Below are 16,458 nucleotides of genomic sequence, written 5' to 3'. Positions count from 1 at the left end.
CCTTGGGAAGGGTCGGCTTGCTTTTGCAGTTTTTGTTTCTCCTAAAGGTGAGAAGTGTAGTTTTCATTAGCTGATTTTAAATTCAGAATTCAAGTAATTATGAACAGTCTGTGCACAACGGTCACATTGAAAAGATGGTTGACCTAATGCTGCACATTTTATCAACCTGAAGTTGAAAGACTCATTCATCCATTTTAATCCCTCTATGCTACTACATCACCCAAAATACCATGGGATAGCATCTTTACCCAACGGTAGGGCTAACCAGCCAGACTTGCACACACTCCCACATCATTGTTGGGGAAGAAAACTCCTGGCATACATTAAAGATATCAGTACTGACATTAGACATTACATCGGGGCAGGTAGATGAAAGACTTGAATGCTGTGAACTGGCTTTATCGGCTGTCCAGCAATCAGCATTGAGAGTAAAACACTGGTGTGAGCTTGGTTGAGTGTGCGTCTCACTCACAGTAGGATACCCTGAGCTCTCTCCAGGAGCTTGCTGTTGGTCGAGTTGAGGAAGATCCCGTCTTCTTCCAGGGCAGGACTTCCCGTCGAGGAGAGACGACTCGACCTGGAGCTGCGACCGTTACAGCCAACGCCGTAGCCATCCCTACAGGGGGGAGGAGAGGATTCGCAACAGGTTTAGCAGCACAAGTGACAATTCCTTATTATGCACAGAGTCACCTTGTCCAGTATCTCCAGCAGTCACTGATGCAGGCAAAAACTGCTCATTTGCTTATGATACATGTGTTATCTGATCTTTTAAACTCAAATATTAACATCAGTATCGTCCTCAAAAATTGTGCTGTAACTTCATCTCTGACTCACCAGCTGGCTTTCTCATTCAGGGCGTTGGTGCCTTGAAGATCTGATAAAGGAGTCCGGGGATTCTTTCTTGTGATACCTGGATGGAAGGAGATGAGGAGAGGAAAAGAAAGGTGGAAAATTAAAGGAAAAGGGGAGAGATACATGAGCTCACTGATTTCATCTACACCCGCATCTCAGTCAGTCCCTATATTTGTGAGCACAGCATGAGGATCCAGCTCACTGAGACCTCCACAGTCCTTTCTCTCACGATCACTTTCACCTCTCTGAAGCACAGCAACCATCACCGTGCTCTCACTGTGAACATCCTGCATTTTATAAAGAGTCTTCACTATGTTTCCGTTGTCTTTTATCCTGTTGGGTTGGTCTTGCTCTTGTCTTAGCCTGACATTACATTACCCCCGTCAGCCTCATGGTGTGTGCGTGTGTCGGCTGGTGTGTGTGAGTGTGTGTCAGTGACTAATATATTTCTTGACCTCAGTGGTTTTGGCAGTGGAACATTAAGGTGTATAGAAACATTACATATACAGCTAATGGCCTTGATGTTTCCTGTTTACATTTGTGGTTTGCTCTTGTTAAAGTTCAAACTCACTGCTTACTTCACAAAACCAGGGTTAACTCTATTTTCTAGGACTATTTCTTGGCTGGGACGGGCTACTTCCTGGAGTTTGGCGACTATAGTATTATCATTCCTCCCATCTTTTGGCAAAAGAGAGAATAAAATGAAAAGTGTTTCCCCAAAACTTTTCCTTCAAACCAGTCAGGTATATTAATTTAACTGGGAGGCTGCTGGTTGTCAGAATATCTGTGACAATTTAAAAGTGTATGTTCTCCAATTTCTGTGTTGTCCACTCTGAATACAAAAAGAGTACTGTATTTCCATAAAGTCGGGGGCTTTATATGAGGCAGATTTAAAAAAAAAAAAACAGACTGGTTGAAACTGATTTGGCAGAGGTAAATTCCCTTTATTTAGTCCTCGACAAAAATGCTTTGTCCTTTCCTGTAACGCAACTCCACTATGTTTTTTAATCTGAATCTGCAAGTGTAGTAAATGTCCACATCTTTCAAGCCCCGTGTCACTGGCTGGTAATTTCCATTTCCGTCTCCAAACCAGGGCAAAGATAACCCCTGATGATATCAACTGGGATTATTTTGTCAGACTTGATTGCTCCTCCAGAGCAACACAAGACATCATAACACTGTTTTTACAAGCTGAGTGGTAGTAACCATAACAAAAACACTGATATTCATGTGTAAAATCAGAGGAGTTTCCCTTTAACGCAGGAAACTCTTTGGAGAATTTACTTGGAAATTTCCTTGACAATCAATCTCAGTGCTGACAGCTGTAAAACTTCACTGGAGTTTTGCATATGAACGTAAAGTGCTGCTCTACAACATGACAACACACAACATGTATACACCCACTTGGATGTGTAGGCACATGATGACACACTCAACCGCACAAATATGCCTCAAACTCTGGTGGTTATCAGTGGTAAAACAAGTGATAAAAGACGACTAGAAAATCCGGGGGTTTCATTAAACCCTGATGATCCACACGGGGCTGATTCATTTGTCTGATCACTCATGCGTGGGAATATGTCTGGTTATGAGCTGTTCAATCTGAACAGAGCTCAGAAAGAGCCAAATGTCTGATTTCCAGTGTCTTATTAACGACTGTAATAAAACCAGCTTACTGAGGCTGAAAATCATCCGAGATCTATTATTCTCAACTTGACCACAAAGGACTTTTTCAATACAGCCTGGAATTGATTTCTTTGACTGAGCTGAGCTTCGTGAAGAGATTCTGACTGAGATTTTAAAAAAAATGGAAGCACTTTTCCACTTCAGTTCAGCTCAATTCAACAGACCTTTATTGACAGGTATCAGCTCCATTATAAAACCCATTATCAGGAAGCACCTTTCAGACACTGCTCATATATGAGGAGTCTTTATAAATTTCTTTATTGTGCAAACATGCTCCAATAAATTGGAATAAAATGTCACCAATTAAAAAACAATCCTAACTAATCAGTGTGCAGGAAATGGAGAAATTATAAAATGAAAAAATGTTTTGTGCATTGTTGAATAAAACATAAATGCCTTCAGCCCTTTCTTGTCTGTTTTGTGAGGAGATGGCTCATTCAAATGCTTTAACGAAATTTCTCAATTTTTGATCAAAGATATTGTGAGTAGCTTTCACCTCAATTGGACCCTGTTTACTACAAGCTGAAAGCAATTTCCTTCACGATACGTGGGAATGTAAAAAGTCCAAATGATAATCAGCTTAGATCTTGTAAATCGTGTACGCTCTGAGGCAGAGAGGCTTGAGGTATGTGGAGTTACTCACTGTATTTCTCATCTTTGCATCTTTGAAGGATCTCAAGGCTCCTCTGGTGAACCGGGTGGTGGAGGAAACTGAAGCTGTCTACAGTTTTGGCGACAGAACAGGGAACTGCTGCATCATTCCCTAAAATGATGACAGAGGGAGAAAAAGAAGAAAGAGACTTAATGTTTGCAGTGAAGCGTGTCCATTTCAGATCATTAAGGGAAAAAAGCTTTAAATATCTTAAACATTAAAAAAGGGAAAATAAAAAGGTAGAAAGGGGAGATAAAAAGCAAAGGAGTGGAAGAAGGTGAATTAAGAAACGGGGGAAGCAAGGACAAAAAAATGAAGGACAAGGCTGATAAGAATTAAACAGGGAAGTCAAATGAAAAGAACAAAAACACAAAACCCTGGAGATAAGTCGGTGGTGACATTTTCAAACGCTGCACTGTAACGTTCCTCCCAGTTTATGAAAATAAACACTGGAGAAGAAGATCAAAACCCCTCTTCCTCCTCCTCATCGGCAACAGCAGAAGCACAGCTCCAAACTAAAACTCCCCATACACACCCTGTTGTTCTTGGCCCAATTAAAACAGGAATTTGGAAATCACGGTATGAAGTACAGGTTTTCTTTATGGTGATGAATTACAGTTAAGAACACAAGTGGGTGTTCAGCTGTGAAGTTAAGATCATCTGTTGGTTTACAAACAGTGATGATAAAAGATTATGTGGAGCACACAATTATTGTTGCCTGCTGTAACCCTGGGAGGTGAAAAACAATAACAAGAGTAATAAAAGGCTGAAAAGTTCTTCCGTGGAAGTCGCTAAATTGGCAACAATGAACTGTGTGGGTGTGTTTTCATCAGATTTGATTGACAGTCACCAAACAACCCACCATGTGCCATCTGAGGATCAGCCCCAATATGCACACTTACAGTGTCTATGACCAGTTAAGTGCCTGCTTGTGAAGTGAATGTCTGGTCATTCAGTCAGTCAGTCTGCCATTAAGACTCCAAGCCTATGGGTGTTTATCAGAGCTCACTGGGACAAGCTTGTTTAATGTTTACATCCTGCATCACACACACATACAAGGCTCTATGGAGCCCAGATGTTTTGCTGGTGTGATTTTCACATAATTAAGTGGAATTGGCACAGCATCACACACAGAGCAAGAAACAAACGCATGCAAGGAGCTGAAGGATTAATACAACTAATAATGCTATTAAATCAACTCATCTAGAAGAATGAGGGTCTTCTGTAAATAAAATGTTATATTATTTTGAAAGTTTCATGTTATATAAGTTGAGGAAATTGCTCAAAATTATTTATTATTATTATTATTAATTATTCAAACCAGTCAGGAGAGCACAAAGAGAAGAAGATTCTCGTGCACAATAACCACAACTGCTCTAACTTTGGCAGGAAACGTGTCCATGTAGGATCCCATCACTTGTATTAAGAAGCTGATTGAAAATTTACTGTAGGTTTTCACGGTCTTGCACCTTTAGGCTGTTGACCCATTCTGGACTCGTACACATTTCCTCACCAGTTTTTTTGTGGGTGTGTCTGCGGCCGGCCTCCCTGAAAGCCACCAGGGCTCTGAAGTAAGCTCGCAGCACGGCCCAGCGGAAAGTCGCCACGGGGTCGATTCCCATCAGGCCGCAGATGAAGGCGTTCTTGCTGCTCTTCAGCAAGGCCACGATGTCGGGACGCATGTGGTCAGTGTTCTTCTCCCTGAAGTCCTGAATGAAGGAAAGACGTGTGCATCCATGAAAGTTTGTATCATCATGATGAAGCAAAGATTTGAAGCAAAGGGAAAAACTCTTTGTAAAACTCATCAGTTATTCAAACAAATAAAATCAGTCATTCAGCTCAAGTATCATAAGAAACAGAGGCTGAAGTTATTGTCTTGTGCTGAACTGTTTTTTTTTATTGTTTGTTAAACAGTAGAAAGCCAGTTTAGTTGGCAGCACAGTTTACAACTGTTACAACTATTTATGAGCAAATGTTTCACTGCCATCAGCAGACGGTTAAAGGGATAGTTCGACATTTTGGGAAATTGCTTTTAAATGAGAGGATCAACGCCATTCTCATTGTTTGATGTTTAAAACTGCATATTTTCTGAGCCTCATTCATAGTGTTGCATTTGGTTTGGAAGGAGTATAAATCCAACTAAATTCTCTAATCAACACATCTGTGTATAGTCTAGCTTGTTTTTTGTGCAGGTTAAACAAATGCTTAGTGAGCTTTAGAGGTACAAGGACAGCCAGGCTAGCAGTTTACCCCATTTCCAGTCCTTGTGCTATGCTAAGCTAACCATCTGCGGGTTCCAGTTCTATATTGAGCATACAGATAAGAGAGTGGATCTTCATCTAACTCTAATATGCATATTTCATGAAAAGCTGAACTGTTCCTTTAATCTCCATTAAATATGAGGTGGTGAAAAACTTTTTCACACACACACACACAGACAGAAACCACCGCCTCTTCTTCTGCCCCATTTGTCTGTAAGTAATTAAATATTTCGACTGAAGCCGCGCTATGATAACAGAGCCATGAACTATAAACCCTTCAATAAATTCTCTCACCATATGATACGAGTCAGCTGTGTGTTCACTACCGAGCCAACGTCAGACACATTTAAGGACTGCACAGTTCACACCAAACAACTCCTTGGGTCTCAGCAGCTACGGGATACCTTCCCACATCCACGATAACCAACTGTTATGGATTTATATTATACAGTCAAACAACAATACGCTCGGCCCATTCCAGCACATGTGCTTCTTATCAAAACGCAGCTGGGAGGCGAACAGAGAATTAGATTTAGCTGGAAAAATAGGTCGACAGAACAACAGGTAGGTCTGCTGCAGGCTTTCAGGGTCCATAAAGGTTTATGTGAAGTGAGAAGAAGTTTTTTTTTCATCTGTTCAGAGCTTCAGTTCTGGACTTTTATCGCACAGACAGAGGACCTCTTTTCTACGGACATTTTAGGCATTTATCTCACATTTTGAATCCAGATCCAATCCTGACTTACAAAGAGCAGGATAAGGTTAAAGGAGCCATACTTTGCTTTTCAAGATTTTGTCCTGGTTGTTAGGGTGTAACACACCTGAGAATTCATCAGCCAATGACTTCACATTTCACAATGACTAACACACTGACGTCAAAATGGAAAACCTTTGAATTAACATGCCAACACGTTGGGCTTAACGTGCAAAAGGTCTGGTTTCGTGAAAGGGGAACTCCTTGGCTCGCAGCTGCATTGTTGGCTTGCAACATTACAGTGGACTTCTTCGTTCACCAGACTCAGTATAATGTCAGATTTTTGGCTAGTTTGCTGGTAGTAACAGACAGGACAGGTCCAACTTTCTTGGGCCAGACTGTAAATTCAGGAGTGCAAACAGTACATTCATAAATCCTTTATGGATTATTGTTGTAGTTGGTTTTCTGAAGAATGCCAGACACCAATGATGCAGACAGGGCTGCGTGATACGACATCTTTGAGGCTACAAGGTTTACAGTAACAGTCAGTGACTGTGCAAAGACAACAAACACATTTAACTGATGAACATTCTCACCTTGACTCCATACTTGACTTTACCAGCGTAGTGTCTGATGATGAAGGCAGGCTCCATGACAGCAGGGAACTCGATGTAGCTGTTTCCTTCGTGCTGACGCTTGAACTTGTCCAGCAAGGTCTGATTGGAAGCCTGGGGGAAACTAGAGAAACAGTGATTTTATCAGGCTCATGTGCGAAACACAAAGCGTGGGGACATCGAAAATTAAAGCTGAGTTTAGACTTTATGCACAACAAGGCAAGTACAAAACATTTTCTCTGAGAAACTCTCCTTTGGCAACAGCCATTTGCATCTCCCCAAGAATTTCCCATCTATTTAAAAAGGGAAAGCTAAATACAGTAGCAGACACAACCAACTATTCCATCTAATGTTCTTACTTCCTTAATACTTCCTTTTATTTTCTGATGATTATGCATTTCTGAAGAGCATCTTGCTTAAATTTAAGGAAAGAATACGGCACCTCTAATTCCATTCCTCTAACCCTCAGGGATTCAAACTCTGTCGCAAACTCAGTGCTACAGCTCGGATTTAACCAAAGGTTCATCGTCTCACATTCTGCACGTCTGCACATTCGTCTTCGGTGTTTTCACCTTTACTTCATGGATATTTTACCCATTTACAACTGACCTCAGTCGGCTGGATCAACATTCCTAAAGGGATGTTTCATATCATCTAAACCTCTCCTCCCTACACCTCTGAAAGACACTTCTGGCTGAAGTATATCCGCAGGGGTCTAAAAGCTTGATGCTGTTACTGTAGAAATGAACCCCCACACTCGCCCCCTATCCTGCAGTAACCTAATCCACTTCTCCAGAGGCCCTGAAGCTCTGCGAGCTCCACTAACTGTGAATGATCTCTAAGCGTCTTTCTTTCTTTCTGTCCAATCATTTAGCATGAAGCTCCTTCCTGTGGCAGCATAAACCCCAGGAGAGGTCCCGCCCCCCCTCATTTTTTTCTTTAGAGATCCCCCTTTGACCCTAATTCTCCAAAAGTGGTTCCCGCTCTCCACACACACGTACACAAACATATACACACCACTGGGTCCATTCCAGGCGTTATTAGATCCAGATGAACCAGCTACACTAAGTGGCAAGTAAGATGACAGCTAACGTAGATAAATATGGCTGTGTGTGTACCGCCTGATGTGTTTTTATGCAAGGGGGGTTGGAGAGCGCTGGTTTTGATTTATGGAGGAGAAAGATGCAAAGGCAGAGTGTTGACCTGCAGGAGGAGAGTGTTTCACAATAGAGAAGAGAGAGAAAAACTACAACTCGATCCAGAGATGCTGGCGGAGGAACCAGCATGTCCTTTATGTTTTAGTTAAGTCCTGGTGCAAGTCCCAGTGTTGGCATCAATCATGCTAATGAACAAAAGGACTGCAGAGGGAGCAGCGTGTCTCTTCAATTCACCAGTTGGGTGTAAAACATGCTTGTGCAGGGTGATCAAAAGGTAATTTCAAAAAAGCATGCTACGATGAAATATGTTTTGTTTTCAACAACGTTCTGACAGGATAGGGACATAAATTATGAACAAGTCAGCTCAAACCCTAACAGGATAAAAAAGCTTGATGGAACTGCACAGGTGTACAAGGAAGTGTATTTATATTCTTCATTATCCTCCAAGACATCACACTTAAACCTTAAACTGGCACCTCTCACACACCAAACAACCACCAATATCTACGGCAAATTTCATGGAAACCCAGCTATTAGTTAAGATTTCCAATAAACCAAATCAGTATAGTTGGTATAGTGCATGATTGATCTCTGCCTGAGAAAGTAAATGAATAAATATTTAACCAAAGTAATCAGTAACCAGGTCACTGAATTGTAACAGCAAGGAGATGGATTTACTCTCTACTGTATCCCTGTGTGAAACAGCATACCACAATATCAATATATCATCCATCACAAAGTATCTGGCTAACTGCTGCTTCTTAAAGCATAAGCTGTATTTCAGCAGGTGGCGTACTTGCACTCTTCATCCAGCAGGTGGAACAGAGCTGTCGGTTTCTTGCTGATGAGGTTGATGCAGCCGCTGTTGTCAATGTAATCGATGTTGTGCCAGCTGATGCCTTCTGCCCTGTACTCCTCCTGCAGGGGAAACACAAAGGAAGGTGGAGATCGGGTCAGTAAATACATGAAACACAAACTAATTAAAAGTCTATGTCAATTAAAAGTTTTTAACCTTAACCTGAATAAGACTGACTCAGCACTTCTCAGGAATACTTGATGTTCACATACGCCTTCAGCAACAGGAACTGTCATCCACTGTTTGTCACCGAGCAGTAACACAGGAGCAGACTGGGAGTTTGGTGCCTTGCTCAAGGGCAATTTCACGGTATGTACAGAGGAAAGGGACAGATAAGATTCACCGAAAGACTGACTGAAAGATTCAAGTGTTTTCAACGACCTGCTATTAACATAAGAGGTGTGTGTGAATACTCTTCATAGTATCCGACCAAAAAGACCAGGCAATGTTTTCCCAGCACAAAAAACCTGCAACCCCGCTATGAAATCACCTGGCTGGTTGGTTATCAGTCAGTGGGTAACATGTATGTGCCCCCAGGGCCCAATGATGGCAATGAGGTATATGACCCACATCCTCTTAATACCCCTAAGGGAAAAACCAGTGAGAGACACCAGTTACAATGCCCCGATCAGCTGGGATGGAAGGGAAAGCTACTGTTGAGGCAGATTTGACCAAGGTATGTAAGCAGTTCCTGCTCCAGTAGCTTTGCAGGTCACAGAGCGTCTTACTGTTGGACTGCTGGAAAAGAGCATGCACACTCAGCAAACCTTCCCTGAATAAATACAACTCTGCATCTTCAGGGTCAGCACCAGCGATTCAATGAGCCTCGCTGAACAAACACAGAAGAACAGGAGGGGGTTTGTTTCAGGTAAATCAATAACAAAAAAGCGATTAAAGAGCTTAGGGCCCCTAGATGCCGCAATATTCTTTACATCTCCCAATAAGATACGGCTAATTGTGCTATTCTTAGAGCTTTGGCAGCAGTTAGATGAAAAGCACTGGGGTCACTAGAAACAAAAGGATTGATCCCTCTTAGAATAATTAGTATACTGCGAAAATGTTATGGCAATCTGCCTTTTAGATCGTGTCACATCCTGTGTGTAATGCTGTTGAGTGCTCCTCTGAGGAACATGAATGTGCCCAGTACCACTTTCATGGCCTTACACTGACATCTCTTTGATACAAATGGGAATTTTGTGCTGCTGTTGGTGTCGTACCACAGCTGTCTACAGAAAATGATATGGATATCGAGCTTGAGTTCAGCTGTCCAATCTACCACATATATTCATGTACCAAACTGTCTTTGAAGGTAAATGTTGTAACTTTATTGATATAGTACTGTGCAGAACAGATGTTACAAAGAGCCTTACAGGAGAAAAGAAAGAGAAGGAAGACACAGAGAAGACAATACTGTGCACTATGTGCATTATAAACAAAGAAAACGTGGGTGTTAAAATGCTTTTTAAAGATGTGCACTATCTCTTCTCTAAAACTCCTCTAAAACATTTTGGCTACTCCAAATTCAAGAAACAATCAACAGCAGCAAATAAAGGGTTAGGTGGAGCCAACAAATCATTAGGAATCATCCTCCGGGAAACATAATTATTTACTCCAAATTTCACGGCTGTAATATGCCCTATCCACATCGCCTTCCTTAAGATGTCAATGTGCCTCAAACAAACATCCCCTCACATTGCCTGAGTCTTAAACTTCCTCTTCTCCAGAACTTTTTGAAGTCAGAGTAGTGGAGACTGCATCTGACAACTTCTGCAGATTTTCAAAACAAACAATCCAACAAGAACTTCCACGCTGTGCACAGGTTGGTCAGGTACGCAGAGGTGAGAAAGTAAGATGACAGCCTCTAACAAATGAGTTGTCTTAAAGTGTACTACACGCTTTAGTCAGTCACACAACAACCATCATGGACAGGAATGTGCAGAATGATTGGGACCAACTCTAAAATAAACCCAGGTGTAGATGTGACTGTGTGTCTGAGTGTACTGTTAGTGTGTGAGTGAAATTATGTCTTAATTATGTCTTAATATGCATATACTGTATTTGTTTGTGGGGGCTGTAGTGTATTTATGTCTATACATTTATGTTGGTACCCTTTTGTATGTGTCTATGAGAGTGTGCATGTGTTTTTGAACTCACGTTATGGAAATGAAGGAAAATATGCAAAATATTTTCAATCAGTTGGAACACATGCCCCACAATTACTGAAATGAGACAGCGGTAAAGTATTCAAAGCAGCACTGGAACATACTTTCACATATGCGACATGTCTGCCCTCTCGTCCTTTTTTAGGCTGCTGAATAACTGACAAGGCATTCAGAACATGTGGCATGTTTGGTTTCATTCAGAGGCTGAACCGGATCAAGCAAAACGAAAACAGAGCCGTAAAAAAGTTGCATGCGTGTGCTTTTGTTTAGCTCTCATCAAGCCGAGCACTGACCGATGACTGACTCAGTTCATCTGGCTAACTTTGTTGTGTCTGTGAGAGAGTTTGTGAACACATGTGTTGACTCAGAGAGAGAGACAATTAGATGCAGACGCACAGATAAAGAGATAAGCACACAAACTCATCAGCCATTTTATTGCATACACATATTTAGGGAAACAGCTCGGCGCGGCACACAGAGGACAGCAAAGCTGTGAGTCAGTATGTGAGGCATGCAAGGATGCTGGTTCTGTTACGGTTCGACGAAACAGCAGAATGGCTGAGACACTTTGAACAGAATTTCATCACTAAGTGCCAGACATGCTACATCCAGCAACTAAGTATGTGCATTGCATAACGGTTCTTCACATTTTAGTTGGACCTCTGATCTACCATCTGAACTAGAGCTGAAAGACAAAGCTAAACCAATCAAGTGCTCACCACAACCAGAAGACTTTAAGAGAAAAAAAAAACAAAAAAGAACGTAAAAACATTTCAAACATGGATGGACCAGTTACAGTATGACCGGTTTTCTTGCTGCCCCTCTCAGTACTGACTGAGCACTTAGTGAGCCTACCTGAGGAGTATTTATGCATATGTACATTTCCTGTTGTCCACCATACATTAATTGCAAGATATAAAGTGCCATGTCTCAAAGCATTCATTACCTATTTCCAGAAATGCAGTGGTAAGAAAAGTTAACTCCAGCGGCCTCAAACCAACAGAGCAGCTTTGGAATGAGGTGGAAATGGACGTCGGCAGTCAGCAGAAGATCAAGAGCTGGTTACTGAGTTAGTTTTATGTCATCTAAATATCATAAAGGTGAATGGAATTTCCTTTAACGCTGTGTTTTCATAGAAACAGTCACTATAAAATTTGGGCGGAGACACAAATCTTAGGCCTTGGCAAATAAATCTAATCCTATCTGCATGGCTAGATAAAGCATGCACCGAGAATCCATAAAGACAGAGAGACAAAACAGATATCGGAGCATAAAACAGACAGACACAGATGTAAAAAGCCAAGACTTAAACCAATCTGTGAGCAATAAAAGCCCTAAAACTTCCTGCTGCTGTGAAGAAAGCAGGGAGTTCTGTTGCGGTCGATGAGGTTGGTCAGGATTTGTGGTCATCCCTCCATCCATTAGTCAACTCTGTGTCTGTTCTCTGCTGCGTAACTCAGTGCAGCATTTAACTGGCCTGAATTGTGTTTGGCCCGTCGCCCTGCTGTAGAGGTGAGGGAGGTGGTGTGTGTTTATGTGTAAGTCTCCTGCTATCTCTGTATTCCTTCTTTCTTTTTATTTCTTTATTTCTCCCTCCCTGAGCGCCCGTCTCTCTTGTTATGACAGCGGAGTGTTTTCATTGAGCAGACGGGAGGAACGCTGGTGCAATCATGGGAGCTGGAGCAAGTTCTGGTGGTTTAAAAAGCACAGAGAGAACAAGATGTAGAAACTGACAAAGACACAGATTAAAAAGAAAAAAAAACACACACACACACTGTGTTGTCATTCAACATGCTCCGTAAATGGGTTTCGCTTTTTGCGGTCCAGTGCAGCTGGGTCTCTGTCGACCAGCGTGACTCATAAAGATGACGTCAAGGAGTCAGCTGAGCTGCATGGTGGGATTAAGGGCGTAGAACTTGGAAAATCTGCATGAAAATGTCAACTTTGCTTTTGCGATGTATGAATAATTAAATGCTACTTTATCAGCATGACCATTCAAAGTTCTGCAGTTCCTACTGAGCAAGGAGGAACATGATTTAGAAAATCCCCTGGCACTTACCTCTACATTTACTGGTAAACTCAATAACAGCAGGCAGCAGAAGTCTCCCTCTTCTATCAGATAAAAGCAAACCTGGCCACATGTTTTTATTTCTGTGCTGAGTCAGTATGATATCTCACGAGTTAAACATGATACAGTGTTTGCCTAAGGCGGTGGCTGTCGTGTGTTTTCTCACTTTGATATATAATGTACCAAAGTTATATCAAAGTGAGAATCAGTTTCAGCAGCAGACTTCTGTTTGTGGTCTCAGATATTGCAGCTGTAAAACATGACTAAATACAACTGACTTTCTTATGCTCCATATCTGTGATTGTTGCTGACAGCACTTCATCCCTCCCAAATACTACATACTACTACATACTCATTTTGGAGTTTTAACATGTTCAACCTCTCTGAGGCCTAACTTATCCTAGACATAAGTAATGTCACTATGTAGGATAAGATACTGTATATTACTTTCATAAATAACTTTTTAACAAACAAAATAAATGTATAAATATCCATGCATAGCACAGATAACATATTAAATATGGTCATAGCTGGTCACCATCAAATGTGCAAAAGATGTGACAAAAGAAAAGGTTAAAAAACAAATGCAGAACGGTAGTCTTTAGGATCTATATTGCTATATTTCAGTATATTGTGTAATTTTAGTTTTTTTTAAAAAAAGGATAACCTTTATTATTAGCATGCCCAGCTGAAAATGCACTAGACAAAGAGATTTTTAGGTGAGCAGCTGGAGAAATCCAGAAACTCTGTTTGTTTAGCTTAGTTCAAACAGAACTTCCACTAAAAAGTTCAGCAAATTTAAGATATCAAGATGAATCTTTCTTTTATATTTCCTCTCTTTAAAGAATCAACTCATCATTTGATGCAAACAACTTACAGCTGTTGAAGCCACAAGTGTAGGATCTCTTATAATTAAGCCAAATGTGGTCAAGAGCTCCAGAACAAGTCAGTAAAAGGACTTTCACTTTTGTAAACTGCTAATTTTATAAGGATGAACTATAAGCTGAAACTTTCATCGACAGTTATCGTTTAATGTAGTAATCTTTTGCATGTTTCTGAGGGAAAGTTTCTGTATCTTCTAAAGGTAACTGAAGGTAACCTGGCTGAACTGAGGTCAGCAGTTAAAGGCTCAATACAATGCAACAGGCAAGGTGTGGAGAGGTTTCTCTCCTAATGACGTCAAAGTGAGGGTAGAGGGGGCCCGTGGCATGAACTGCACAACTTTATGCAAACAAACACAAATCAGTAGAGGTCTGGCAACCCTCGATTAGGAAGCTATATCAACCGGCCCCAGAGGGGGCCCCCAGGAGCTCAACTCCACCTCAACCGTTGTCCTGTCAAATAAACTCACGAACGGCAGAGAGCCAAAGGTTTGGAGGACCCCAGTGATTAAAGGATAATAAACGTGAACTCTGCTGAAACAATATTGGGCATCGTCCTGTGAGGGCGAGTGTCTCTGCAGCACTTTGACACTTATTAGTTGAACATAACACAGGAACAAACCTTCAAGTGAAAGGTTCAGTCAAAACAGAGATATCCATCTAGGAGCACCTGCTGTCACACAACGATAGACAACACAAAAAAATAAACTATTAGTTATGCTTTTAAAGGAGCAGTTGTTATAGACTCTGAAGGCAGTGAATGATTCAACTGAGCTAATACTCTTTTTTTTTTCTTTTAAAAAACGATTTGTGTTGTGGAACATACTGTAGTTTTATGTTGTTTTTTTATGGGTATTTACTTCTTATGTTTTATAATCAGCATTGGCTGATTAGGAGGGGCGCACTGGAATTCACATTTTCAAAATTAAAACTTCCTTTGTTAATATACATCCTATATTAAAAGTAACTGCATTTCTTTTCTTGTCGTGGCTCCAAATCGTAATTGTGTTTAATGGCAGTTATTTTAACTTTCTTCTGGTATGAAAATCAGCTTCAGTAGCAGAGGATCTAGAAGTTTAATTAAAGCCCCAGAGTGCTTAACTGTCAATTTTTCATTTACAGTAACACAACCTGTTTGTGTCTGTGTGTGTGAGTGTGTGTATGGCCTGAGGGCCAACTGTCAGAAACAGATAACAGAACCATTAGCGCGAGCCGTTCAGCAGTCTCTGATCTCCATCGGGGTTGAAAGGACGTTATTGTGCTCGTTTACTGAAACACTGCTCTTTTTTTCACTCTGTTCCTCTCCTTGTTTAGCCTTCAGCGATGGGCCCGCCTGCTAAGTTGCCACAACCTATCAGGGTTCGGTAAGAGGGAGACGAGTGCTGACAGCTACTGCGACACAGTCCAACTGATTGAGACTCATTATCTCCCCCAAAATGTCTCCCTCTCTCTTTTCTCTCCCTCTCTGTGCTCCCTCGCTTGTTCTATGGATATGATTTGAAAAAAATAAAAACGCACACAGAATATTAAGTGGTTTGGCAGTTGGTATCCGAATAAATGAGCATAATGAATACATAATATAGCTGGTCAGGGATTAGTGGTTCAGTAATGGTGCTTTAGAGTGGAAGAGAGATGGTGGAGGAAGCGGGAGGTTATGATGCCGGAGACGTCTCTCTGATCAGCTGTGATTGTGAGAGAAATTGTGATGAAATTAAATTTAAAAAAAAAGAGAGAGTGGAGCCATTCACAGACGTACAGATTAAACAGGAAGATAAACAAACCAAGCCCAGTCAAAAAAAAAAAAAAGTGCAATAACAAAACAAGACCAAAAAAAAAAGCTCTTTGCAAAGTGTTGTGCTTGTTAGCAGCACTTAGCTGTCAGGAAACATCCAGCTCTGTTTGACTCCTGCACTCTAACCCAGACTGTCAGCCTGTTCTGGTCATTCAGCACTTTCCCCTGACCTTTTACTTTAATGGATGTGCATGCTAACTTAACCTAGCTGCATAATTACAGCTGCTTGCACTGTAATGTCAGGCAGGCAGGCAGAGACGTGGCTATCCAGCACAAAGCACTCACACAAGGGAATGTTCAACTTGCAAAGACTGGTTGCTTGCATAAGTTATAAGTCTGACAATGTTAGTCTGGTGCTACTGAACTAAACAATAAAGGGTTGTGTGTTGTAAAGTGTTTTTCCTTTACATGATGTGTGAAGTTTATAGCCAAGCACTGAATTGCTCAAATACAAGAGAATACAGCAGACACAAGCACAACAACAACGTCTCAACAGCAAAGCAACCAGTCAAATTCCTCTCTAATTTCCTCCTTAGCTCTAATTTTATTTTCCTTCCCAGCATCTCTCTTGCATTATTGTGCCACTCTAATGGAAGTAGGCTTTGGCGCTTTTACTCATTACTACTGGTCGCTCTTAAAGGGGAACTGCACTAATTTTTTACGCGGGCCTAAATTGTAACTGTCATGTTAATCCTGGTTAAATCAGCTCAAACACATACGGTGCCACAACCGCAATGGAGTGCAGAAGAAACTCTACCAAATTCCATGACTGTTAGAAGACGAGAT

At 41.2% G+C, this 16,458-nt stretch overlaps 1 protein-coding gene across 9 annotated transcripts in view; it reads right to left on the bottom strand.

Moving 5' to 3' along the window:
* Positions 1–16,458, bottom strand: part of LOC121181818 (unconventional myosin-IXAb-like) — a 141,662-nt gene that overhangs the window by 32,352 nt on the left and 92,852 nt on the right. For all 9 annotated transcript variants that reach the window (XM_041037983.1, XM_041037975.1, XM_041037979.1 and 6 more), the window contains exons 11-17: positions 8,710–8,831; positions 6,739–6,880; positions 4,704–4,899; positions 3,182–3,301; positions 835–910; positions 473–616; positions 2–41 (exon numbers count right to left, since the gene is read on the bottom strand). In XM_041037983.1, coding sequence (XP_040893917.1) covers positions 2–41; positions 473–616; positions 835–910; positions 3,182–3,301; positions 4,704–4,899; positions 6,739–6,880; positions 8,710–8,831 — 840 coding nt within the window. The remainder of the gene's footprint in view (position 1; positions 42–472; positions 617–834; positions 911–3,181; positions 3,302–4,703; positions 4,900–6,738; positions 6,881–8,709; positions 8,832–16,458) is intronic.

The sequence above is a fragment of the Toxotes jaculatrix genome, chromosome 5 (assembly GCF_017976425.1).
Source record: "Toxotes jaculatrix isolate fToxJac2 chromosome 5, fToxJac2.pri, whole genome shotgun sequence".
NCBI lineage: Eukaryota > Metazoa > Chordata > Actinopteri > Toxotidae > Toxotes > Toxotes jaculatrix.
This window is presented reverse-complemented; position numbering and strand designations above follow the sequence as displayed.